Raw genomic sequence first — 25952 nt, 5'->3', positions numbered from 1 at the left:
TCATAAAGTTGGATGAGGACGCAGCTGCGGCTATAGAGGTATCCAAAAGAGATTCTTTGAATTGTTTTATACTGCCCGGGGGGCGGTAGATTAGGAGACCTGATAGGGAGTTGTTAGGGGTGATTTGGAAGATAAAATGACAACTTTCTGAGTCAGCAATGCAACTGTCCTTTATTCTACATGACAACGTATTTTTATAAATTATGGCCAGGCCACCACCTTTCCCCTGCGCCCTATGTTGGCACTGAATAAGAAAGCCAGTTGGAAGGGCGCTGACAATATCAAACTCTGAGTTGGAGGATAGCCAAGTCTTAGATAGAAACAGTAAATCTAGGTTCCCCTCTTGGAGCATAAGGTTTATCTCAGTAGCGTGCTTTGGTAGTGACCTACAATTAAGGAGTGCCATACTAAGATGACTACAGGTCATATCAACCGTTCTATTGGCCTGGGTGATTATGGGACAGAACTGGCATTGTCTGAATTGTATGTCGTAAGTCTCCCGTTGACCGCACTGAGGTCCTACCTTATAATTTAGCTGCAGAAGTTCGCCCCTGGTGTATGTCCTGCGGTCCTTGGAGGTGGTAAAGGGCAGAGTATTTGGCCCCCGGCCCGGTCTGGCGAAGACAGGCGCAGACGGTCTTGCCTCTGGCGCGCCCGCTGCGCCCGCCCGCTGCGCGGGCGGGAAGTGACGTTCATTTTGTAGTGTCTGGGCCGACAATTGCCCGGACACTAGTGCGCTCACCTGCTGTTGTTGTCCTAAGATGGCGCCCAAATTCTGTGGGGAGGCTGCAAGCTGTCAGAGCCCTAAATCGGCCCTCGCTTATCACCGGAGCAGTGAGGGGACCCGGAGCGATCCCGCTTCAATCAGTCCGCTAGGTCAGTAATTTAAAAATTATTTTGAAGAAAGCACCACAAAATGTGAAAGTTTTAAAAGTTACAACGAAATTAAAGCAGCCGAGCAGGTGAGTGCGAGTGTGACCTTACTCCCGGCTTGAACGCCTCAGGAGCTTTAAGTTCTTTAGTGCAGGCACGTGAGAGGTGAGTCCAATTTGTAGTGTGTGGGCCGACAATCGCCCGGACACTAGTGCGCTGACCGAACTGAACAGAGAAGGGGGTTCCCCGTAGGTGTCTTAATGATGTGGGCAGGTAAAGTGGGGGAAGAAACCAATTATAGAAAAGGAGAGAACCCTGCCTCAGGATATATAGGCCCTAGCTATGGGGTCCTAACTGATACATATGGAGGGGTGATTAACCAAGGGGTTGACGGCACATAGCAAAATCACATGGTCAAATCAAGGGGACTAAACAGCTTCATTTTATGAAAATATATTCTTTATTTTTATTTTTATTTTATGATACAAAAAATACTCTTTTTGTGGAGCAAAATAGATTTAGTAAGGATATATCACAGGTGCATATAAAAACAAATAGATTTGAAGGCAAAACTGTCACAGCAATTCATCCTACCCAGTAACAGCCTCAATTCACAAGTAGTGCGCTGACCTGCTGTTGTTGTCCTAAGATGGCGCCCAAATTCTGTGGGGAGGCTACAAGCTGTCAGAGCCCTAAATCGGCCCTCGCTTATCACCGGAGCAGTGAGGGAACCCGGAGCGATCCCGCTTCAATCAGTCCGCTAGGTCAGTAATTTAAAAATTATTTTGAAGAAAGCACCACAAAATGTGAAAGTTTTAAAAGTTACAACGAAATTAAAACAGGCGAGCAGATGAGTGCGAGTGTGACCTAACTCCCGGCTTGAACGCCTCAGGAGCTTTAAGGTCTTTAGTGAAGAATCTGGATCTTTATTTCTCATATAACTGTTATTGGTGTGATTTTTGCTCGGGACAGTTTTGCTTGATCTTTTTCTCCTTGTGTTTCATATAGGAGAACCATTGGGGATGCTAGTGGCCTACTTCCCGTTGTCCCTTTGAGCAGCTTATTGTGAAACCTACTTCCTCTTGGCCTTGCGCAATTTTATATCCAGCCACTGTTTTTTTGTACTCTTTAGTCCATTCTCAAACTATCATAGGTACCCAGTGGGGTGATATACACTATCACCTCCCCTACTGGAAGTCAGTCACATCAGACCGCTGGGTACAACAGATAGTGTAAAGGGGATACACCATCCCCTTTGTGACAACCCCTTCACCCACTTATGATTGGCCGACAAAGGACGTCTCTCCTTGCTCCGTCAAAAAGTGCAAGCTCTATTTGCCAAGGGAGCCATTGACATAGAGAGTGTGACTGCATCAGAAGTAGGTTGTGGTTGATATTCCTATTACTTTCTGGTGCCAAAGAAGGATGTAAGACTTCATTCTATCCTAGATCTGTGCCTCCTCAACCTCTTCTTGAATAAAGAGAATTTGGTCAAAATGCTCATGCTTGCCCAAGTTTTGTCTGCCCTGGACCCGGGAGACTGGATGGTAATGTTGGACTTGTAGGATGCTTGTTTCCACTCTCCATCCTGCCGGGCCACAGACACTATTTGCGGGTCATGGTGAGCCACAAGCACCTTCCATTTACTGTGCTCCCTTTTGGCTTTACCTGCGCCCCTCGGATATTCACCAATGTGATGGGGTGGTTGCAGCTCTTCAGTAAAGGTCAGGGATTTCAGTCTTCCCCTACCTCGACGACTAGTTGTTGAAGGCTGGCTCACCCCAGGCAGTCATCTCTCACCTTCAGACTATGGCAAACCACCTGCACTTGCTTGAGTTCACTATCACGTGCCAAAGTCACACTTGATTCCCTTTTAGATGCTCCGTTTCATCAGAGCTGTTCTGCACACAACGCAGTATCGGGCCTATCCTCCCAAGTGGCGAGCCCAGGATATTCAGGCTATGATATCAATGTTTCAGCCTATATCCTGGATTTTGGCGAAACTGACACTGAGGTTGTTGGGCCTTATGGTCTCGTGCATCCTGCTGGTGACGACGCCTGCTGGCATATGCAGTGGGATCTGAAGGCCCAGTGAATGCAACATCAGGTTAATATCTCCAACATGGTTCAGATCTGACTGTTGTGACAGATGCATCACTTCTGGGATGGGGTGGCCAACTGGGGGAGGTGGAGATCAGAGGACTCTGGTCCCTGGCAGAGTCCAAGCTTCACATAAGTCTGTTGGAACTTTGGGCGATCCCCTTAGCATTAAAATTAATTAATTAATTGTGGGTTTCTAACGCGCTAGAATCGACTCCCGAAGGAGTATCTCTGTGCAGTAGACCACTGGGGAACCCGTCCTGGCTTTCCCTGTGAGATGGTCCCTACTGGGTATCTCCAAGGTGAAACCAGGCATCCCCAGCGTATGTGGGGGGGGGGGGGGGGGGGGCGCTGTGGAGATGAGGCAAGCTAATGCCCAGAGTTGCCGAGTGTGATCCCTGGTTAGAGTAGGCACCGAGGGGAGAATTGTCGAGTCCGCTGACCCTGGTCCATGACCCTGCCGCGTCGGGAATTGAACCCTGCTCCCAGTCTATCCTCTGCTCTCGGGTCTGCTGCCTCTAACCAGTGAACCACAACAAGCCTTTCTTCCTACGATCAAGGGCAGGCTGGTGCAGGTGTTCATGGACAACACCACTGCCATGTTATACTGCAACAAACGGGGCAGGGTTGGGTCGTGAATCCTATGTCAGGAGGCTCTGCTCCTCTGGATATGGCTGGAACATCTTGGCATTCCCAGGTGGTTCAACACCTGGCGGGCTCTCTGAAAGCCAGAGTGGACAAACTCAGCCGAAGATGCTTAGCAGATCACAAATGGTGTCTCCACCCGGAGGTGGTGCAAGGTCTCTTTCAGCAGTAGGGAGAGCATTGGTTAGAGCTGTTCACCACTGCCAAGAACATGCAATTTCAGCAGTTTGTGCACTGAAGTTCCAAGGCAGCTCTCACTCAGAGATGCTTTTCGCCTCGAGAGGAACACTAACCTCCTGTACACATTTCTGCTAATACTATTCCTGCTCACAGCTCTCAAGAAGATCAGTAAGGACCGGGCCCTACTACTTCTTGTGGCTCCTGTTTGGGCACGGAGAGTCTGGTATCCCGAGCTGTTGCACATGACCATTAGTTCTCCGGTCTGGCTGCCTCTTTGGGATGATCTTCTGTCACACCAACAGATCAGGGTTCTGCTCACCCTCCACCTCCATGCGTGGAGGATGAACAGTGACGGTTGACAGCTTTCGACCTTCCTCCAGAAGTCTGCGATGCTATTCTGGCAGCTATACATCCCTTTAGCAAGATGGTATACACCGGCTGTTGGGAGAAAATTGTATCAAGGTGAGCCTTCCATAAGGCCGACCCCTTATCTGCACCTCTCACACAAGTTCTTTTGTTTGCATTGTCTTTGGCCCAGCAGGGCTCTCCTCTGAGTACAGTTAATGGTTACCTGTCCTTCATCTCAGCATTTTTTACAGTTGCCAGACCAACCATCTCTTTTAAGTCACCTGTTGTGGCTAGGTTCCTTAAAGGCCGCAACATATGTTCCCACCTAAAACTTTTACATGCCTTAGGGGAACTCCAACTTGGTCCTTACCTTGCTCACGTGTGTACCATTCAAGCACCCTCTTAGGCTGCTGATTATCAAAACTGCTTTTTTAGTGGCCATAATATCGACCAGGAGTGTCAGCAAACTAGAAGTGCTCTTGCTGTACCCTCCTTACACCACCTGTTACCCAGACAAACTGGTTCTTCTGACGTGTGCCTCTTTTCTTTCAAAGGTTTTAACTAATTTCCACATAGGCCAGAACATCACTCTGCCTACCTTCTTTGCTCTATCTCATCCCTCTAAAGAAGAGGAGAGACTCCACCACCTGGACCCAAAAAAAGTGCATTTGCTCTGCCTTGACCATACTAAAGAGTTATGGGTGGACAGTCAACTCTTCGTGGGTTATGTGGTAGCAAAAAAAGGGAAAGCTGTATGGAAAAGAATCATCTCACGATAGATTATCCGGTGCATTAGGATCTGCTCCACATCGGCCAAGAAGCAGCGTTCTGAGGGCTTGCAGGCTCACGCTATCACTGCCAAGACTGCTACCACTGCATTAGCGCACTACGTTCCTATCCTAGATATCTGTCAGTCAGTAACCTGGGTACAATTAGAAAACAAAAATTCCTGAACAGTCAGGTCCATCGTGATGGGCATTTCGCCTGTTCAGTCCTGCAAGTTTTTTTGTTTTATTCTGATTCACAGATTCACTTCCGAAGAGGTATTGCCTGAGTATCTATTCAAATGTAGGTAGTCTGTGGCTAGAAGTCTCTATCAGATGAACAAGTTACTTACCTTTGGTAACATCTTATCTGGTAGAGAATCTTTCAAGCTGCAGATTCCTTACAAACCCTCCCCACTCTGTGAATCGGTTCAGGTGTAGGAGACACCCTACCAGGGGCTTGGTCTTTTCCACACCAGTGGTCATATCTCATCGCGACTTTACACTCCTGGCGTGGAAAGTCGCAAAAGTAACTGACGTCAGTGCTCCGAGGTGGCTCCTATATTGGTACTGTGCATGTCACTTATGGAGCAGACGACGCTGACGCAGAGCCGAACTATGCCACCTACCTGCGTGCAGGGGTATTGCTAACAGAACTTCAGGATAGAGTCTGACTCAGGAAATTCAAAGGAAAGAAACTACGACTAGATAGAGCCTTTACCAGATAAGGCGTTACCGAAGGTAACTCACTTGTTCATTCTGTATCATTCATACATCAGTAAGCCCTGCTCCTTTCTGCTGCAATAGAGTTTTCTTAGAGCCACAAGCTTTTAAAATATTCTCACCCTCAGGCTATGTATCTGTGTGTGCATGTGACATACCAGTATTAATGACTTATGTCTGATACAATTTTGCTTGTATTCCATCAGTCTCATTATTTGGGCCTTTTCGCTGGCCAGTGAGATGGATAGGCTTAACCATCACTTCTTGGAGGCCCTAATGCTTCTATCACATGTCTTATGTTAGTGTCAAAAAAGAGCTGCCATTATTGCAGATTTTTCTTAAATTTTGATGTTTTGAGAAGAACACTATATATGCATTTACTTCCAGATAGGATTGTTTCTTCCTTGATCCACCTTCCCTCACTTGCAGACTTTCAGATCTTACACGGCCTGCTCCTGTTGGGGAAGCCAAGGGTTATGCACATTTAATTTCTTCCACTTCTCGCATTTCGATCACTGACGCTGAATTATGGCTAGAAAAATTGACAGGCAAATTATCTCTGTTTAGAGCACTTTTATTTTATGGCCTGAAAGAACTCATCCAATGGATACTTCTACCTTCTGATTCCTAATCTCATGAATCCCTGTATCTGGAATATTTAGAAATAGTTTTCCTCTGGCGCCATGGCTCCAGTCGACAGTACATGAAGAAATAGGGCATGAAAACCACATAAAATACAACTTGATGGTACGCTACAGCCTATAATTCTTTAAAACTGCAGTATCCAATGCAGCTTTTTTTTTATAATGATACTCTTTTCCAACTGGTTGGGAGTAACCCACATGCAACTGATCAATTCAGGAGTTTTGCCAATACAGGAGCAAATTGTTCAGTAATCATATAAAAAATGTTTATGCCTCAAGAAAGTTGTAGCAAACCTGATTTTATTAGCTCACTAGTTGTTATATTAGTTCTTCTGTTACCCTGTCAAAATCTTTTTATATTCTTGCTCAGATAGCCTTTTATTTTCTTGATCCACTCATACTGTCTCCATCCTATTCCGATCAAAATCAGCATACACATACTCTATCTACTCAACAAAGAAAGACATCTTTTCACAACGTTCTTGCATAGGTGTAGCACTATTGTTGCCCGCTATATGCTACCATTAATTCATTAACAATTTAAAATAAATATTGACTATTGTATCAGTTGACGATAGCTTTCCCTCCGTACTCGCTCAAGAGCATTTGGTAATATTTAATGCCTCTGAATGCCATGGTTGGGAGGGAAGACTAAATAGCCTGTTATATTATTGATGATAAATTGGATGAAAAAGGTAATGTTTAGTAGAAAACAGATGTTCGATGGAGTACCTCTTGATTAGTTCCTTTTCACGAAATGTTGCTAATGTTGCTATCTGCTGCCATTTTCAATATTAAGTAAAGTGATATTACGAAATGGTTCGACCAGAAGACTGGGCTCTGATTCACCTGTCTCACAAAATCAGTATTGTCAAATAAATTGTCTAAACAATGACAGGCTCTGTGAGTAACTGAATCCATTTTCCTCATTATATTGATAGTATTAAGGACTCTAGAAGGTTCTTAGTTTCTGGGGAGTCTTTCTTATCTACATTGATATTACATTTACCTAATACTAATAGATTTGAAGCTTTTATGGCAATTAGGGCATATTGCTGCACTAATTCATAACCAAAATTAGCGGTGTTGCCGTTGGATATATATATTGCAAATCATTCCCTCTCTAGACTACTATGCATAGTGAGTAGTCATACGTTTAATGAGTGCCTAAAAATAATAGCCACCCTACCATCTTTCCATTCCTTCCGGTCACTAGTTACCTTTAAGAACAGCCCCAGCTTAATCAGGAGTAGGATGTTCTTGGATCCAAGTCTTAACAACAAAGAAGAGGTCTATCTTTGTGTCTAAACTAAGATTGCAAATCTCTTCCTAATGTGTCAGTAAGGATCTAACCTTCAAGATCACAGCCTCCTAAATCATCTTTGTCTTTAATTGTAACTTGTGGTAACTGACTTATAAGTGCTCAGATTGGGGTTATGTGAATAGCTACTATAATAATAACTCTGCTGTACTGGTTTTATTTCTTCTGGGCATAAACCTAAATTTAATCCGGCAGTTACAGTTGCAAGTTCTGACCAGAAGAAGCTCCTGTTGTGTATAAATTCACAATGGTTCTATGTCTTGATAAAAACAGCAAGGGTTCTATGTCTTGATAAAAACAGCAAGGGTGACTGTCTTTGTCCTCTTTCACATGCCAGGGCTCTAGCCAGCAGGCTTGCACTACTCATTGCCCCTGACGATTACAGTACCAGCACAACTAATAAGTTAAACTCCTACAAGTGTTACAATTTCTGACATTTTCAGGACCCCCAAAGTTAGAAGAATGGGTTTGGCAGCAGATATTAGTCATTCTTAATGTAAATTGAATTAATAAACAACTGTTGTTATGATCGTCACTGAATGAAAAAACAGCGCCCCCATGTAGTAGACAGTGACAGATAAAAAAAAAAAAGAACTTGACAAGAGGGTCCAAGGGATGAAATATTGAAAGACCAGGTAGTATTCTGTCCCCAGCCTGCAATTCGTAACAACACAAAGAAACTACCGGTCTGTCAAAAGTGAGGCAGAATTTGACAGAAACACATTGGGATCTGATTCATAACCACAACCTGTTTATAAATTAGGAAGGAATCCCATCAGCCCACCCAAGTGGCAGAACTTCATCATCTGGGATTAGTTGTGGATTGCACCATCAGTGCAGCTGACCATATGAAGTGGAAAGCTGTTCTGGGCTGTAACACCAGTGATGGATAAAGCCACAACTTTGTTTGTAGTTAGTAGTGCTGAAAAATTTGCAGTGCTACAAAACGTGAGGAAAAACAGATAAGTGCAATTAAAATTGACTGCTATGATACCTCAAAAAAATGTTAATGTACGCTATCATAGTGTCAAACCTAAAAACAGTCTGCTGATAGTTTGACAAAATAACTAGCGAGGTGTTTGATTTATGGGTCTACATGTTTTAGCCGCTCGGTTATGTTTAAACGTATGGCTTTCTTCAGGACCAAAATATAAACACTACTGCAAATATAGAAAACTGTGGGAAAATCAAATGTTAATAACTCAAAATGGTTGGCGTGATACACCCTACCATACTCTGTGAAATCCAAATGCAAGGCGAGTCTCACAGGAGTTTTGAATCCATTCCCATCGTTATGTGGGAGCAATGCTCACCTCACCTGGCAACTGCTCAGGGAATGAGGCCCTGCTCTGTCCGTCAGTACCCACAGCAAGTTGTTCGGCTAAAGAGGAAGATACCATGACTTTCCACGAGGAACAGCCACTCCCGAGCTTAGAACTAGAGGAAAGACAATATCTAGAACAGGAGCTCTCCCTAGCAGAGGTAATAGAGATGCTGGGACTGTTGCAGCCAAGTAAGACCACAGGACCAAATGCGAATACCGGTGGAGTTTAGCAAACAAAACATGTTGGTTTGGGCGCTTGGTCATGTTCAGCAAAACCAGCGCAGTACGTGGATTGCCACATGATTTAAGACATTTAACAGTTGTCCCCAAGACGGGGAGATCCTGCAACTTGTGTACCTCATACAGGCCGATTTCCCTGTGAAATTTAGTGTCAGTAAGTATGAGTGAGTAATAATGAGGGAAAATGGGTGAATGCGACTGAATGAGTACAAATAAGACTCAGAGCAAGGGAGTAATAGAGAGTGTGAGTGAGAATGAATGAATGAGTGAGTGAGTGCGAAAAACTCAGGGTCATTGGTTTTATGATGCCACTTCCCGGGATGTCATAAAATTTAAAGTGTACATGATGTCACTTCCGCTACTCCCGACATTTTGGAGCATCGATGCCCATGTTGTTATAGGGAAAGAGGTATTTTATGACATGGCTGTGTACTGAATAACAGGCCAGGGATGTAATGGAGAGTACACTGTATTGTTATGTTATGTTGTGTTATGTCATGTTATGTGAATTGTTTTAAAAAGTGCATGACTACCTTAAAACGTGTGCCCTGGCACTTCTACTACACGCATACAATCTTGGCAAAGAAGGAAGGATTGGTTAGGCAAGTATTGCATCGCCCATTAGGAGGTGATATTTCCAAGATGGACCATTGATCAATGGGCGTAGGGACTCCACTACTTTTTCCACCTCAGTCACACCTATCTCTCGAGAAAAGTAGGGGATCCTGTATATCTTATGATCTGTGTGCTATGGTGACTCAATGTCAGATGATCTGAATGCATGGGTGCATGTAGGCCTGATAGTCTGGATGCAGGGGTACCTTTGGGTCTGCACACATGGAAGCCTGTGTATCCATTGGTCCCTGTGTTTTGATAGGCGTCTGTCTTTTAGTCGGTCTGCATGGACATCCGTTGGCGTGTTTTGTGCGGATGCCTTGAGGTGAATTGGTGAGTGGCGGTAGGTTTGTTGCTGTGCCTGCATATGAGTGTACGTGTGGCCTGTGTCAATAGGCATGCATGAATATTGTGTGTACCTCTGTGCACCATACAAGAGCCAAACCTATTAGCTTTGTCAGTGCTTGTTTCTATTTGTATATGTGAATGGGCACATAAAACAGAATCCACACTAAGCATGATGCTCTTTACTACAGTTCCTTTTCTAATGCACAGAGGCAAAATGTGTACACGTTTGAGAATAGGAATCAAACATACTGCACCATATAATGTTTTTCCATTATTTCAGGGTCCCCTGGTTTCTATCAATGCTCCTTCAATCGATTTAGGATTGATTAAATTGGGAGACAAAACATTAACCTCCTTCCAGATTGAAAACATGAGTCAGCTGCCAGCTAAATGGAGTATGCGGGAAAGCCCATCTTGCATTGCAGAAAGAAAGGCAAAGGTAAGATATGGCAGCCATTTCTATCTGCAAAGAGAGATGTTCTAACATCTAGTCAGAGCCTCACTGGTAAGGGTTGTGTATGGGTAGCAGGATCACAAGAAAGGGGAAGTGTCTAACATACTTAGAATTTTTTTACATTTCTGAAATATGAGTTACAAATTATTTTTTTATATGATAAATGTTTTTTGCATTTATTTGCTGTAATGTTTATAAAGGCCTTCGAGTTTGAATTTTGAACATTTCTACTTTTATTTCTGTAGATTTAGTGCAGGTCCTTTTTCTCCATTATTTATTCTCAGCAACATTTTTCTCAAAAAGTTGAGCAGTCTTTGTAGCCCAGCGGACTGATGCAGCAGTGTAGAGGCAAATATTATTGGCTGAAAACCACAAGACTTGGATGTCAATGTGAAATTATTCTATTATAACCTTGATTTCTTTCCTTCACAGTAACACATTCCATTATTGTTTAATTTCCAACTGTGGTGCTTTCCACACTCTTAGGCCAGAGGTAAAAAAGGTCTGCCTAGCATGGCATATCTCTTGAGATTAGGAGATACTAGTAGCACTTGTTCCCAGGACAGTAGACTACCTGTTCAGAAATGGTTGTATGGTGTCTTTCACCTGTGTTTTTACATGACATCCACTCTTTTCTTCAAGGTCCTCGAATTACCTAAAAACAGTCCTACGTGGTAACCTCATAGAGCATTGCATTTGGTTCATTGATGATGTGAGCAGAGCTTTGATTGTAAAGCAATAAGTGCAGGACTTCAACGTGGGAGCCTGTAGCGGAATGCCGTTGGTGCTAAACAGCAATGCTGACTTGTCGTGATTCCACACATTGCCTCTTTCTCCCCTCACTCTACAATTCCTGTCTCCTTATCTCAATCTGGCGGGTTTTATCTGCCATTATTTTCTCTATTTATCACTGTTTTCCTAGTTTCCCCGTCATATTTCTTTCTTTCTGGTTGTATGACAGAAGCACGCATAGCTGAAACACACGTGCCTCTACAAAGCGGTCGCAACAACGAAAACGTTTTAACCACGCATTCCTTTACCATGCATGGCTTTACAACAGATTTCGTTGGAAAGTCATGTTTGTTAAAGGGATATGCTTGGTAAATTACCACTACCCCGGCACTACCCCTCCACGCCCTAAACCCTAAAATCCGATCCCCCTACCTCAGTGCCTGACCAAGCCTTAACACCAGCCGCGCTCTGCCGTTAGAACGACCCCTTCCCCTTCACCTGCCCTGAGGCCAAAAACCCTGCCACCTACCAAAAACTACCCAGACCCAGCCCCATCCTGCCCTTAAAACTACCTCTACCCCTTCCCGCTCCCTGAACCCTAAAATCCTGCCCCTTCAAAAAACTTCCCCAGCCCCTCCCACCCTGAGCACTAAAACTTACCCCTGCGCTGCCCTTAAAAGTACCTGAGCCCTAAAACCCTGCCCCCCTTTAAAACGACTGCCCTGAACCCCCGCCCTGAGCCCTAAAACGGATCCCTTCCCCTAAAAACTACCTCCCCACAAGCTTGGCCCCAGGCCTTAAAATGACCCCAACCCTTCCTTCCTCAGCCCTAAAACTCTGCCCCTTCAAACAACTACATCCCCCAAACCCTGTCCCAGCCCCACTTACCTGTACGCGTCCGGAGCTTCCTGTTCCTCTCCCGACCCTTCTGGACACTATACCTGTATCTGCGTTAACCACTCATATGCCTGGGTAAGTCAGATGCATGGTTCAGGCAAGCGAAGTTACGCTTGCGTGGAAACGGCATACATGGCTCAGCTCATGTTGAAAAGTTTGTTTTTCCTTCTTTCTCCCTTTCTGATAATAAAAAGGTCTCCAACTACAAAAATGAGTTCAGATGCTCACCCCTGCAATCAACAGCGCAAATTAAACATTGGATGAATGTGATTTCATTGCCTCAGTTTCTCCACTGCTCTCCACCCACCAAAGCCTAGCTTTTTACTGTAAACTCTAGATGTTGAATTATGGCCCACACCGGCACATTCAGATGGAGAATAGGTAAAGTTCCCCACCTACAAGGTATTGGAAAAGTCTTTGCATGGGATTCCCTCCAGGTAGTCTGCCCACAGGGTGGAGGTGAAAATAATTCTTCTTCTGGAGGAGGGTGGGGGAGGGAATGGGAAAATCCTGGGTCGCTAGGGAACATTACATGTACCTCCTACCTTGTCTGAGAGTTGGGAAGACCAGAGAATGGGTCTGGGCTGCAATGCACTGCCTTCCCAATTCAATTTCTCCAGCCGTTTATTTTCTGACCAATAAAACTGGAATTGTTATTTCTGCATATGGTGAGGAGCTCCCAACCTACTTATAATTGAGTAGTGCATAACTTGTAAAAAGGACCATAGAGCTATCTCTGTGAAATGAACAAGCAGCGTCTCTACCTGTGCACTTGGAGCCCATCAACTTCTCTTCCAGTGTGCAGAGGATACTGACTCGGAAAATGAGCAGGAACAGAAACATCACAGCCTGAGTACCAACTCCATCACCAGGATGGTCTGGGCTGGTCTGTAGCCTTGTACTGGGCTGATATAATTCGACTTGAATGTTTATTAGGTCAAAGGAATTTCAGGCTGCATTTTGCATCATCTGCCATAGAATGCTGCGTCATTCTCAGAGCCTCTCAGGAATATCAGTGCCTCTCACACCATGCTGTTCTTCCGGTTTTCCAAGGACCAAGCTGTTCAGAAAACCTCTTTAGTACTGTACACCTACAAGAGACTGGGATCTAGTGAAATAAAACTAGACCTGTTTGTACAACCGGGATTTCTGAAGTACAAGGGAAGCCACTTGATTACTCCATTTAATATCAGCATGGGACAGGAAGGTATTCTTGGCATGGAAACACTGACATATGAGCCAATAATCTTGTAAGATTTTTAAAATGGTGCCCAGCTTAAAGTTTAGTGTTTCGGTCGCCACCACAAAGGCCAATTATTGCCAATTTGAGAGAAATACTCATCCAAGAGCTATGCTAAATATTGCTCAAGATGAGCTATAGAAGGCGTATCTTTAGCAAAATGAAAAAGAGGGCTTAATCTGAATTTGTCTCATCCTTAAAAAGAAGCTACGAAGGTTAAGAGCCCCTATTAGAAGTAAAATGTGGTAACAAGTTTCTGAAAAAAAGAGGAAATCATGATGGTGTCTTGAGGTGGTAGATATTTAACTTCATTGCAGGTGTTGAATCCGATTGAATCCCCAGACATTCCAGACATATAGTGCCTCATACCCATTATTTCATCATATGGGAAATATTGTGTTTCATTGTGGGAGGCAAACACTTTATATTCAAATTCACTCATTTTGCCAGACATCTGTATCTCAAGTCCTTCTGAAGATTCTGGTCGTGGTTTGATCAAATTTAAGTCTATCGAAAATGCACTTTTCCTCACACCTCGAGAGATTGCTCATAAAGAGTTTCTTGCATGAAATGATTCTAGATTCATTCTACAAAGCAACAGCCATTCTTCATGAGCAAATGTACCCTTTGAACCTCCTATGATCAATCCTAGTGCCTACAAGGAACAACCTAGCATATTGGTTGAGTGATGGACATGATGTAAAGAAAAGTTTGTCTGCCTCCAGTGACGAATCAGTATTCATAGGAGAAGATACTATTAGGCCAGACAAGATACCTCTGTCAATACAGGTATTGAAAGTGCTGGAGCTCATGGCATTATATATTCTACTGGTACCTCAGGTGAAATTGGGGATGGGCTCTCTCCAGTGGCTACTGAGGACTAATTGGTGGCAGCTTTTTAGAACACACCATAAACTGTTCCTTAAGAGGAATGTTTGCAAGAACGTGGACCTGAGGCATAAGGAGTTTTTGAATGGACCGTATTCTGCTGGCCCAGCCTGTCCGACTGCAAGCAAAAAGGAATATTACTTAACTGAAGAAGGAATTCATATGGAAGATATGAATGTGAGCGTTATTTGGTCCAACAGGAAGTGACAGTTCAATGTGTACTCTGATCTAATCGGGGCAATCAGTTGGTCTCTGACTGCTTTCTCTCTCAGCTGTAGAGGAAGCATATGCAGGTTGACACAGACAACACCCCCTCACGTTAGCAATAGGGGGAGCCGTGGACGTGAGCGAGAAACAATATGTTTGTGATACTGGGCAATTTTGAGAACACTTCCAGCCAGGCTCCTTTTTTCATTTTTTTACAACTTTATAGATATAATCACAGATATACAGTGCAGCAAGAACAAGTAACTGCCAATAAATAACATTTCATAATCATAAAAACTCTTTGTACCATCTCTGGCCAACCGTGGTCATTTAGACCCCATCACTGCTCTACTTGGGCCTCCCTGCTGGCGTGACAAGCCCAGCCATAAGTAACCAGTATTAAAGAAAGGGGAGGATCCCCTGGTCTGTACGACTTGGGGGTGTCATACACTGGTGAGGCTGCCCTTCTTACAATGTCACACCTTCGCTACCTCCTCACCCATTGTGCCCTGTGCGGCTTTTGCCACTGGAGACGCTCACGCCTGATACTCGCTGGGACACTCCTCTGATCTCTTCATTGTTGCCCACCTTGGTGCCCTTTCTGTTGAGAGCTGCTTTCTGGTCACCTCTGGAGACGCTGAGCTGCTTGTGCTGCGGCATCTGTGTGGGCCCTCAGATGCTGGCAAGTGGGCCAGCTGCCATAGTGACCTTGACCTTTCCCCACCCCACCAAGGGTCCAATTACATACAACAAGACCATGGGGCACCTTTGCTCGGGCGCCACAAATGTGACCCCTCGCCCACCTGTCACTGCCGACACAATGACTAGCATCCCTGCCTCCTCTGACCCTATCCCTCAGGGACAAGTTGGACCTCGTCCTGGACTCTGTGGAGATGACCCAGGCGTCCCTGGAAAGCACCCAGGTTTCTATGGAAAATGAATATAACAGCATGGCGGCAGACCTCACACTGCTACACGCAGACCACCTAAACTGGCCAGCAAGGTCTCCACTGCGGACCAAACTCTTACCAAACAGCCAAAATCCCCGGCAATTGTGGACGGTGTGCACACCCTAAAGTACAGGGCAAAGGATATGGAAAGCTACTCTAGAAGAAACAATGTCTGCATGGTTGGTCTCCCCAAAGGAGTCGAAGGACATAACGTGGTAGACTACGTTGAACACTGGCTGCATGATCCACTCCTTCCAACCACCCTATGACAGTTCTTCTTGATCGAGCAGGCCCATCGCTTTCCAACATGGAAAACCCCGCCTGGCTGACCACAAACCACTACTGTTCCACCTGCTTCACTACTGAGACCGCAACTCAATTTTACCAGAAGCTTGGGAACTTTGAGATGTTGTCATTGATAATGCCAGCATCATGTTTTCCTCCAGACTACACAGTGGTGGTGCAGCATCAACGTAGCTCCTTCTTAATTTGCGGTACTCCCTTTTGTTCCCCGAATGTCTTCGCATTACTGCCGATAAAACAATCCACTTCTGAAAATCTCCAGGAGATGCTTGGGACTGACTGATGTAATCAGGACTTGCACCTATTAGCCAGTTCCCACCGGACAAATCTGTTCCCCGCGGTCCCACTGAAGATCACCATACCAGACGCTGACTCAAATCAAAGCGCTCTCCCAGACCCAAAGCCACTCCCATCTGGAGCAAGTAATACAGAAAAAAAGACAAGCTCTACAGTTAACGGCAGCGATACACAAGGCTACCCAGGACTTCAATCCTGATGATTACTCTGCCAAGTCCTCCAGTGATGACGGCTCCTCTGTAAAAAAGCCCTCTGGAATGGATGGAATGGATCTCCCCTGATGTAACTCCACAGACTGTAGACAATTTAATTTGAACTACGCTCCACAAATCACTGCAGCCTGTATGATGAAACTCCAATAACCATGACCTACTGTGGATTTACCTGTATCTCAACTAACCTCTTTTCCTTTACAGTTGGCATGTGGGCACCATGCCCCTGCACTTCTTCGCCATGTATTGCTGACACTACGGTGTCACCTTGGGTCACATCATGGCGCCCTGATGTGGTGCTGCTCACCCACCATTAGCTGGCACATTCACATTCTCAATGTATGGGGTGCACCACCTTTGACTGCTGCACCTTCTCCCCTCACCTCCTCTTTGCTGTGTGTTTCACCAATGCTGACAGCATTACCCATACTAACATCGTTACCTGGAACATGTGGGAAAATCACACCCCCTTGCTCCACTACAATGTTTACTCATATGTCAAACTTTGTTCCATCCATGTAGGTTATTGTAGGAAACACATTTAACACTCAGCGAAATGACTAAGCCTTAAAGACGCTGGCGTGGTGAAGTGTTCGCCACCATTTTTTCCTCCTATGCCAGAGGTGTCAAACCAGGGGTCCCCTTCATGGCGGAAGATGTCGTTGTGGACACTGAGGGCCGCTATGTGTTCATCAAGGGCCACTTAGACAGCCGCCACATCTTCATAGGCATCATATACGCACCTAACACAGATCAAATCACATTCCTCCATAGGGAGGATTTCAATTGTGTCTTGAACACTGACATGGATCAATCATTCCCTCCACTTTTTCACACAACCGCGTCCCCCAGACACTACACAACTGGTTTCAGCTTTGGCAGCTTGTTTACATTTGGCGTCTGTGTAACGCTCACACAATAGTGTACTCCTTCTCTTAGCCCCATCACCTGCATGTTAGAATTGATTGAGTTGTCAGTACAACTAATTTACTTCCCTCTGTCACCAGAAAGACATAATCAAAGGAGACTTAAATGGAGAGGAACAAACACCAAACAAATAAGGGACACAGTGTATAACCACCTAGAGAACATCGGGTCACTGGGCGCCCATTTATTAGAACAAGATTGGGAGAATCTAGGAACGACCTTGTTAGACAAATTCCCAGTAATCCCAGCAAGCAAATTGACTTATGGCACCAGAAAAGAAGCATGGTACAATATACAGCTGAGAGACCAGAAGAGGAAAATTTCAAAGGAGGCAAGAGACAAGGCCGCAGCAGCCAGAATGGGAATAGCAATAGACAATAGTAATGTCATAAAAATGAGAAAGGAATACAAGGAAATGTGTAGGGATGCAAAAAGTGTGGATACTGAAAACCTTTGAGCGAAATTGCTGTGGGCAAGCAAATTGCTGAACAGCAGTGAATTTGGGGGGCTAATAAACAATCTAACAAAAGGAACAGGAACGCGCCAAAATGCAGGAATAAGTGAATCAGCTTGGATACAACATATTGACAAATTGTATAATAACACACAAACTGGTACTCATAATGGGCAGAAACAGTTCTATATAAATTGGAGGACACAAATCCAAATTCAACTGCAATAGGGCGCTCCATACTGGAAAAAGTGCAACACTGAAGGGGACCAAATGAAAGCCATTATTCAAGACCTAACAACCCTTACAACAACAAAACACTTAAAAGTAGTGATAAAAAACTTTAAAATTGCGGGCGTCGCAGGGCCAAACGGCCTCCCAAATGCTTTTTTTAAGCAAGATCCTGTTGTTTGGCTAACTACCTCACACCACTTTTTAACCACCTATATCGCGAGAATAAGACACCATATTCCTGGAGAGGGAACCTATTTCATCCAATCTATTAAAATAGCATTCGAATCGAACATGGAAACTACAGGCTCATTGCCCTGATCGATGTTGAGGCAAAACTTTTCGCATCATGTATTTTACAACATTTACAGGACTGGACGGGGGAAAAAAGAATAATCCCGAAATGCCAAACAGGCTTCAGGCAGGGCATGGGCACCATCACAAACCTGGCAGCATTGACGATCCTAATTGAAAAAGCTACATGCAAAAAAGCAGGACCATTTGCATGTTGTATTGCCCTGAAATCAGCTTTTGATAGAGTGCCGCAAGATCATCTTTTGCTAAAATTGGAAGCATGGGGATTGCCTATTCCTCCTATATCTAGCCGACCTAAACAACTACCTATTAAAAGTAAATGGTCATCCTCCTAAACTGGCAAACGAGGCAATTCAGTTCCGGCAATATGCTGACGATATTGTGGTCGTGAGCTAAACCCCAATCGGGTTGCAAAGAGTCATTAACAACATGACCGATTATTTTGATCACTTAGGCTTGGAATTAAATAAGAAAAAAATCAAGGTGGTGCGACTAACAGGCCCTAGGCCAGGAAAATATAAATGGTACACAACCGGCGCACAAATTGAGGAAATTTGCTCATATAAATGCCTGGGCATTAAACTGGGCCGAAGTATGTCCTTTACGGATCAAAAAACAGATATAAAAGCAAAACCCCAATCATTAATTTTTGCCTACAAACAGCTGTATAAGAAATTGCGATGTCCTTCCCACAGTCACCTTTTGAAAACAATGGCAGCACAACTACTCCTAACTCTGTCCTATTGCCTTGAAAAATGGCACGGTCAAGAAATCGAAATTTTAAATGAGCTGCAGACAAAAGTATACAAAGCAGTTTTTAACCTTCCTAAAGTAGCATCTCCAGCACAGATATGCTTGGAATTTGGTTTTCAGAACCAGGAATATCAAAGAAAAGCAACGTTTGCAAGATTGTGCTGGAAATTCCGAGCATCAGAATCTGTATCTCTGAGCAACCTATGCTGGACCGAAATAAGGTCTCCGTTTGATCAGAAAACACCAAACACATGGGGCAATTACTTGGGTACAGCCCTGGACATTTTAGACATTGACGAAGTATGGAATAGCAAGATGGAAAGAACAGCATTTAACAGAGTGTGCAATGCTACGGCCAAGAAATGATCCTTTATGGAAGATAAAAGTAGATTAACCAAACGGCGACACGCCTGGGCTGTAATAAACTCATATACAAAGCCAAAACCTCAAGCCTATTTAGCTGCTCACTTTCGACTAACATTAAAAAAGAGGTTTATGCTGTACCGATTAGGAGATCATAACTCAAAGGACTTGGTCCCCACCTGGAAAAGCAAACACCAAGTTGAAAATTGTCATCTGTGTGGATACCGCACAGAAGCTGTATGCCACTTGATGTGTGTTTGTGCCACTGTTAAAGACGAAAGAAGGAAGTTCCTAAAAGTAACTCTAAATTAATTAAACAACCCCACCTGCAGACAGTCTGTAACAAGCTGGATGGGTGGCTCATCAAACATCTTAATTTGCCGTGGCGTAAAGTTCATGACACTGTTGCACAACCTCCAACTGAAAGCGGACAAGGAATAAATAATTGGGGTTGGAACAGGACTGGAAATTTTATAAAAATTGTAAACATTTCAAACAATGTTTTTATCGGAAACACTATGCTTTAAAATGTTGATTGTCATAAATTATTTATTGCGTGCTTTACGGTTGTGATAAACCAAATAAAGTTTTTTTAACTGTGACTGTGTTGCTTGTTTTTTGTTGTGTGTGCTGGAGAAAGCCTATCCCTCAGTTGCCAAAGCGCTCTCCTGGTTGGTCATTAGGAATCTAGCTGAAATTCTACTGTGGTTCCTTCTTGTATCCATGATCATTTTGTAGTAAATGGGACATTTCATCCTTCACAATTTAAGTCAATTTGTTCTAAAGACAGTCTCTTGCATTCTACGCAGTGTGTTAGGACTGGTTTCCTCCATATGTCTTGTTCTTTGTTTCAGACATGCACAGGTGAGAAAGGATGTCAGTTATATATTTTACACTGCTTGGGACAGCCTAAAAAATTAGGGACTGATGACAAAAGAAGAGTTAGTATTGTCTGGTTCCTTGTCGATAATTGCTCATAATCCTACTCTTCCCTGCCATGGTCGTATTTCCCCTATCGCAATCACATGTCCAGTTGGTGGCTGGGATTGTTATGGTACTGCTTCAGTATAGCAACAGAAATTTGCTGGTGAGAGGTAAATTCTGAGAAAAGAGGGAGAGACTACAAGTTGCTGGTAAATTAGAATGGTTAGTGGGGTTGCTGATTCTGAGACATATCCTTAAAAAGTAGAGAGTCTATGAAGGAACAGTAGATCACAGTCTAGAGATAAATGTGTATCTTTTTAACTGGTAAAATAAGCACCCTGAGATTTGCCACCCCTTTACATATTTCGTATTTCCTATTCTTAAGCAAGGGCCTTTTTATGTGTCTGCTCTCACTGCACCTTTTTTAGCACAGGCGGTGCTGGGCTGAGCACCGCATAAAATATCTTTGATTTAATTCAGGAAGTTGTCATGGTGATGGTTATGGTTTAGTCTTTATTGATATCCAAAGCTACCTCCTAGATCTGAAATTGCACACCATCAAATCACTAAACATAAATGCATTGTATGACAAACTGTGTTTCTCCAGCAGTGAGTTAACACCACTTTTTTTTTTGTTGCTTCTTTTTTTTCTTACACAGCAGTCCCAGTTCACTGTCCTTCCACCAAGTGGAGAGTTACATCCGTTGGGTTCAGAGACAATTTCGATCTTATTTGAGGCGTTCGCATGTCAGCGACTAGAGACTGTCTTAGAATTAATGGTGGAAAATGGAGAAGGAAGGTAAAAATTGTATCCCAGTAGCAAGACATTTGGCCCAGAAATGTATTGTACTTCTGTCACTCTCTTGTTCTAGATATCTATTGCACATTACATAATGTAAATTATGAGTAAAAGATGTATCTACTCATTTGCACAAATGTTTAGTCATGTGTGAGTAGGGTGCGCTGATTGCAGCCTGCTTATAAAAATATTTTCTCCAAATTTTACAACCTTAAATAAGGACCTCCCTATCCGCGCAGGACACAGTAAAAATACCTCACTATTTTTCCTCTATGTCGAAAAAGACTAATGGATTCAAACCGTACGGTGCCTGCCATCATGCCATGTCAGTAATGGATCCACACTTAATTTGTCTCTGGTGCCTGGAGTGTGACCACGATCCGAAGTCATGGCCCGACTACCAGGCCATGCCTCCGAAGGCTTGAAGGAGTAGTCCATAAAGCTGCTTGCAGCCCAGCATTCAGCTAAACGCCGTTCGCTCCTGATCCTGGTCGAGAGATACATCTAGGCACTACTCTGGGAGTCCTAACCCCCAGATTCATCATTGTCATGTTTTGCGAGTCCTTAATAGCGATTATTAAGGAATCGCTATTAACCCCTTCGCTGCTGATGACGAGCTTAGCTCGTCATCAGCCACGGTGGTCGTGTGCGGATGACGAGCTGAGCTTGTCATGTAACGCTGTATTTTTAAAAATGCCGCACAGTGGAAAAATAACCGCCGCAGCGATGCGGTTAAAGACTCGCAAAACGGGATTCATGTAGAAATCGCAATATTTATTGCGATTCCTACAGCTTCTTTATTTGCGATTCGCTAATTGCTAATCGCAAATAAGGAATGACACCCCATTCATTCCTGTGGGCCTAAAGGCTCATAGGAATGAATGGGGAGTCCTTCCTTATTTGCGATTAGCAGAATGGGGAGTCATTCCTTATTTGCGATTAGCAAATAGCGAATCGCAAATAAGGAAGCGATTTCAAGGGTGCCAGGGTGTCCAAAGGACACCCTGTAGCACCCCTGAAATGGTAATGTACACTGGTGTTGCGCACACACATGTCCAAAGTAACATAAAACTTACAACTTACAACTTAGAAAAATGCACTAAAGTGCATTTTTCTAAGTTTTTGCTATTTACCACGTAGTCAGACTTCGCGGTAAATAGCGGCCCAAGACTGCGAATTTGCAATTTTTAAATGGTTCATGAAGTGCATTTAAGGAATCTCAAATTGAGATTCCTTAAATGCAATTCATCACAATTTAGCGATTTCTATAATTGCGATTTTTGCATTTGGGATGATGAATCGCTCGCAAAGGGCCAGATTCTCAAGTCAAGTCAAGTCAAGTCTTGCTTTATTAGTGATAAAACACATAAAAGCATTTTCATACATAGAAATCCATTAAAAAACTTGATTTGTGCTCCTTAAAAATAGAACTATAAACTTTTAAAAATGCATCAGTTGAATCATAGGTTTAAAAATGTAAAAATATAGAAAACTAAAAATGCAGATGTGGGGAGGAGCTACGACACCAACCAAGATGGCCGCATAGTCTCCCGGCTCCGCTGACCTCCGTCCTACGCTCTATTATCCTGTTGTTTATCCTGCTTACCTGCACCGGATCCGTGTGAGTGATCCGATCCACATTCCAGGGATGCAATCCCGGAGTTTCTCCGCCGTTGTGGAACGGAGCTACGTCGAGTGTCGCATTGAGGCCTAATCCAGCAGGGAAGCCGGGGTCTCGAGTGCTGGCTCTGCCGGGTCTGAGTTGAATAACAACGGACTGCTGAATGTGGTTGGGTCCGGTCTCCGGAGCACTCAGACTTTTTTGATTGTTTCGCTACCATCAGCTGCCTGGTGCCTTACAGTAGGTGAAGTGACGAGTGACGCACGGTGCTGTGTGGGGGGTCCCTGACCGGGGGCTTGGCATTCACATCGCCGGTTCCTCCGGGTCGGTGCCTCGCTGCGTACTACTGCTCGCTAACCGTCAGTCCCTCATGGCTTACTCCTGCTCCGCCTAATATCGCCCCGGAGAAGGCGCCTCTCCGTGGGGACCACCATGTTGGAGGATGAAAGGCATCTAGCGGAGCAGGCTCGAACTGGCCCGTCTCTGCGAACGGTGCTGGAGGCACTCATGGCACTTAAGGGGACTATCGACGTCCAAACTTGTAGTTTGTTGTCTGAGATGGATGGACTCATGAGCCTGAGACCGGATCCTGACTCGACACCCGCGACCCGGCAGCCAGCCCGCTTTTCAATAGCCATTTCGGAGACGTATCTTGACCCGGCGCTGGAAGCAGAGTTTGCCCCTATTGTAGTGGATCTGCCTGAATGTACTGTGCCTGGCCACCCACTGGAACCATTGGAACCCCCGATTGTGTATCCCTCGGAACATTTACATGTCTTCATTTTGGAACTTTCCACTTTCTATCTTTTGCTGTTTTGGATCGTGTCGACTCCCCTCCCCTGTCAGTCCTTCAAGATGGCGGATGGTGTAAAGCTTGGCTTCGAAGGCGGGGAGGGGCAACATTGGTACCAGCTATTTGCATCGGGACCTGCCGTTCTTTTCTTATCTGTGTACTCCTGTTTTGTAGACTTTGGCAGTATTTTGTGGAAAGGGCTTTCTTTAATTGATGATTTCAGTGAATTTGATCGACGTGGACAGGGTTGAGATTTTTATCTGGGTTTCTCATTGTGGCACTATGTTTGATGGGATTGTTTTTATTGACCTAACGAAGTCCGGGGCGGGGCTGGCTATGACGGGGGAAGGAGACCGGGAGTCCGTAGAAATATGCCCTCCTCCGCTTTCCCTCATCGAGTGGGGTTCTTTGCTTTTTCTTCTCTTTCCCTTTCTTCTATATTTCGGGTTCTGGTTACTGGGCGACAGGCACGCTGCGAGGGGGGTGGCCGTAGTCATCAGCAGGGGTGCAGGGTGGAGGGGTGGGGGGATGGGTGTTCGTTATTATTTTTGTTCTATGGCCTCTTTTTCCTTCTCTTCCCTTGTCTTTTCTTCTTTTTCCTTTTCCGGGTTAGTGTAGTGGGTTCGGCTTTCTTACATCCTTGTTTCTATATCTGTACCTTGCCCCTTTTTTGAGGTTTTGGTGCTATGGGGCGGACGATAATGATGGCGTAGACAAACAATAATGTGCTAGCTTATCCTGAGGCCGTATGTCTTAACGCCGTTGACTTACATTATAGCAAGGTTATTTTGGACACGTTGTTCTTTTGCTCGCCCCCCTTTGTGATCCGAGACACTATACGATACCTGATCTTTTCTACTTATTATTGTAAAACGAAAACTTCATATCCTGTTTTCCAAATTAACTGCATTTGCAACTGATGCGCTTTGCGGTTGGGGTTCTATACTCCCCAGCCAGGGAGGCGGGTTCAAAGTTGGATAATAATATCGTACTGTAACGCTAGCGGCCAGCCCTGGGGGTTGTAGGCCCTTGTCTGTATTTGATTGCAAGTGTTTTTATAGCACGTTATTTACAATAGTCTGCTTATAAGTTTTTGTCTAATGGACCATGACCACCCCAGGTATTTAGCAGTAGCTATTAATATAGGCAATGATGAATTAGTGCGAATAATTCTTAAGGCTACCGCACTACTTGTCGTTCCTAGATTTTTGCACATGGGAGTTAGCCAAATACATCTGGGTTCCACGTATGCTTTACATATAAATAAAAAATGTCCAATAGTTTCATTATGCACTCCACAAGATGGACAAGTTTAAGTTGATAGGCCGCCCCACCTGCCAGTCAGAGATCTCAATGGGATGGCACCTGCTCTGATCTCAGAATCTGGCCCTCTGCGAGCCGAATTTCCTTTGATGAATCTGGCTGTAAATCCTCATCATCTCACTCAAAGTGGTCGGGTCTGTCTTGTAAGAGGCATAGGATACACAAAAAGTTGAAGCGTGCTTCAACTTCTCCCCATCTGCTGGCCGACTTGACGGAGGAGTCTCAATGCTCTAGGCCTTGTTCTGCGGAACCTGCACCTTGGTCTGCTCCGCACTTCCCTTCCTTTCCAGGAGCTAAGCAACCCCCACCTAGCTTAAAGAATTCTATGACTCCATGTGCCTCATGATTGGGCAACCTGACCCTCCTGGCGCGCCTTTGGGACCCAGTGACTCAGAGTGGCTCCATTGGGTTCCGCACTGCTTGCTCCGGCACCAATGCCCCCAATGGATCTGGTGGTGGATCCGGACTGCCGGTTTTGCACCTGCGACCCGCACCAAGACTTTTGACACTGGCGGCCCCAGACCCATTCTTATCCCTGACAAACCAGACCCGAATTAGCGTCTATCGACACCAGTTCCTGTTCCGGCTGCACCCTTGGGTCCTAGGTCAGTTCCTCAGCCTTATTTTGAGAGGCTAGGAATGGAGAAAGATTGGGAGGGGTCGCTGGACCCTTTACAAGACCAGCCTAAGCATGAAATGGACTGATATTATGATTTGGGTGAGGCCAGTGGACTGGATACCTCCCCAGATTCTGTCCTGCTTTCTCCCCTACAGTGGCTACTGAGGACGGAGCTTCATATGCTATGGTGGTGACAAGGGCAGCCGAGGTCCTGGACCTTCAGCTCCCTTTGGTGGAAGTCAAGATGAACATCTTGACAGAGGTCCTGCAGCCAGATATCCCCTCCTGGAAACCCCTCCTGCCTTTCAACGAGGCCTTGACTGATGTCCTTCTGGGAACCTGGTCCAAGCCCAACACAGGGCTTCCTGTGAATAGGACTATCGCCTGCTGCTATAGCCTTGCACCGGGCGACCCAAAGTTATTCACCAGCCACCCTACTCCAGAGAGCTTAGTGGTCCAAGCCTTAACCTCACAAGGCGCGTTAACTTCCGCTCCCCCAACACTGAATCCAAGAGGCTGTTTTGTTGG

General features: G+C 44.7%; 1 protein-coding gene across 1 annotated transcript in view; it reads left to right on the top strand.

Moving 5' to 3' along the window:
* Window positions 1–25952, top strand: part of DLEC1 (DLEC1 cilia and flagella associated protein) — a 712951-nt gene that overhangs the window by 359516 nt on the left and 327483 nt on the right. Inside the window, exons 20-21 of the mRNA XM_086940885.1 lie at window positions 10406–10564; window positions 20929–21068. Of these exons, the coding sequence (XP_086797011.1) occupies window positions 10406–10564; window positions 20929–21068 (299 nt within the window). The remainder of the gene's footprint in view (window positions 1–10405; window positions 10565–20928; window positions 21069–25952) is intronic.

Source organism: Lissotriton vulgaris, chromosome 10 (genome assembly GCF_964263255.1).
Source record: "Lissotriton vulgaris chromosome 10, aLisVul1.2, whole genome shotgun sequence".
Taxonomy (NCBI): Eukaryota; Metazoa; Chordata; class Amphibia; order Caudata; family Salamandridae; genus Lissotriton; species Lissotriton vulgaris.
This window is presented reverse-complemented; position numbering and strand designations above follow the sequence as displayed.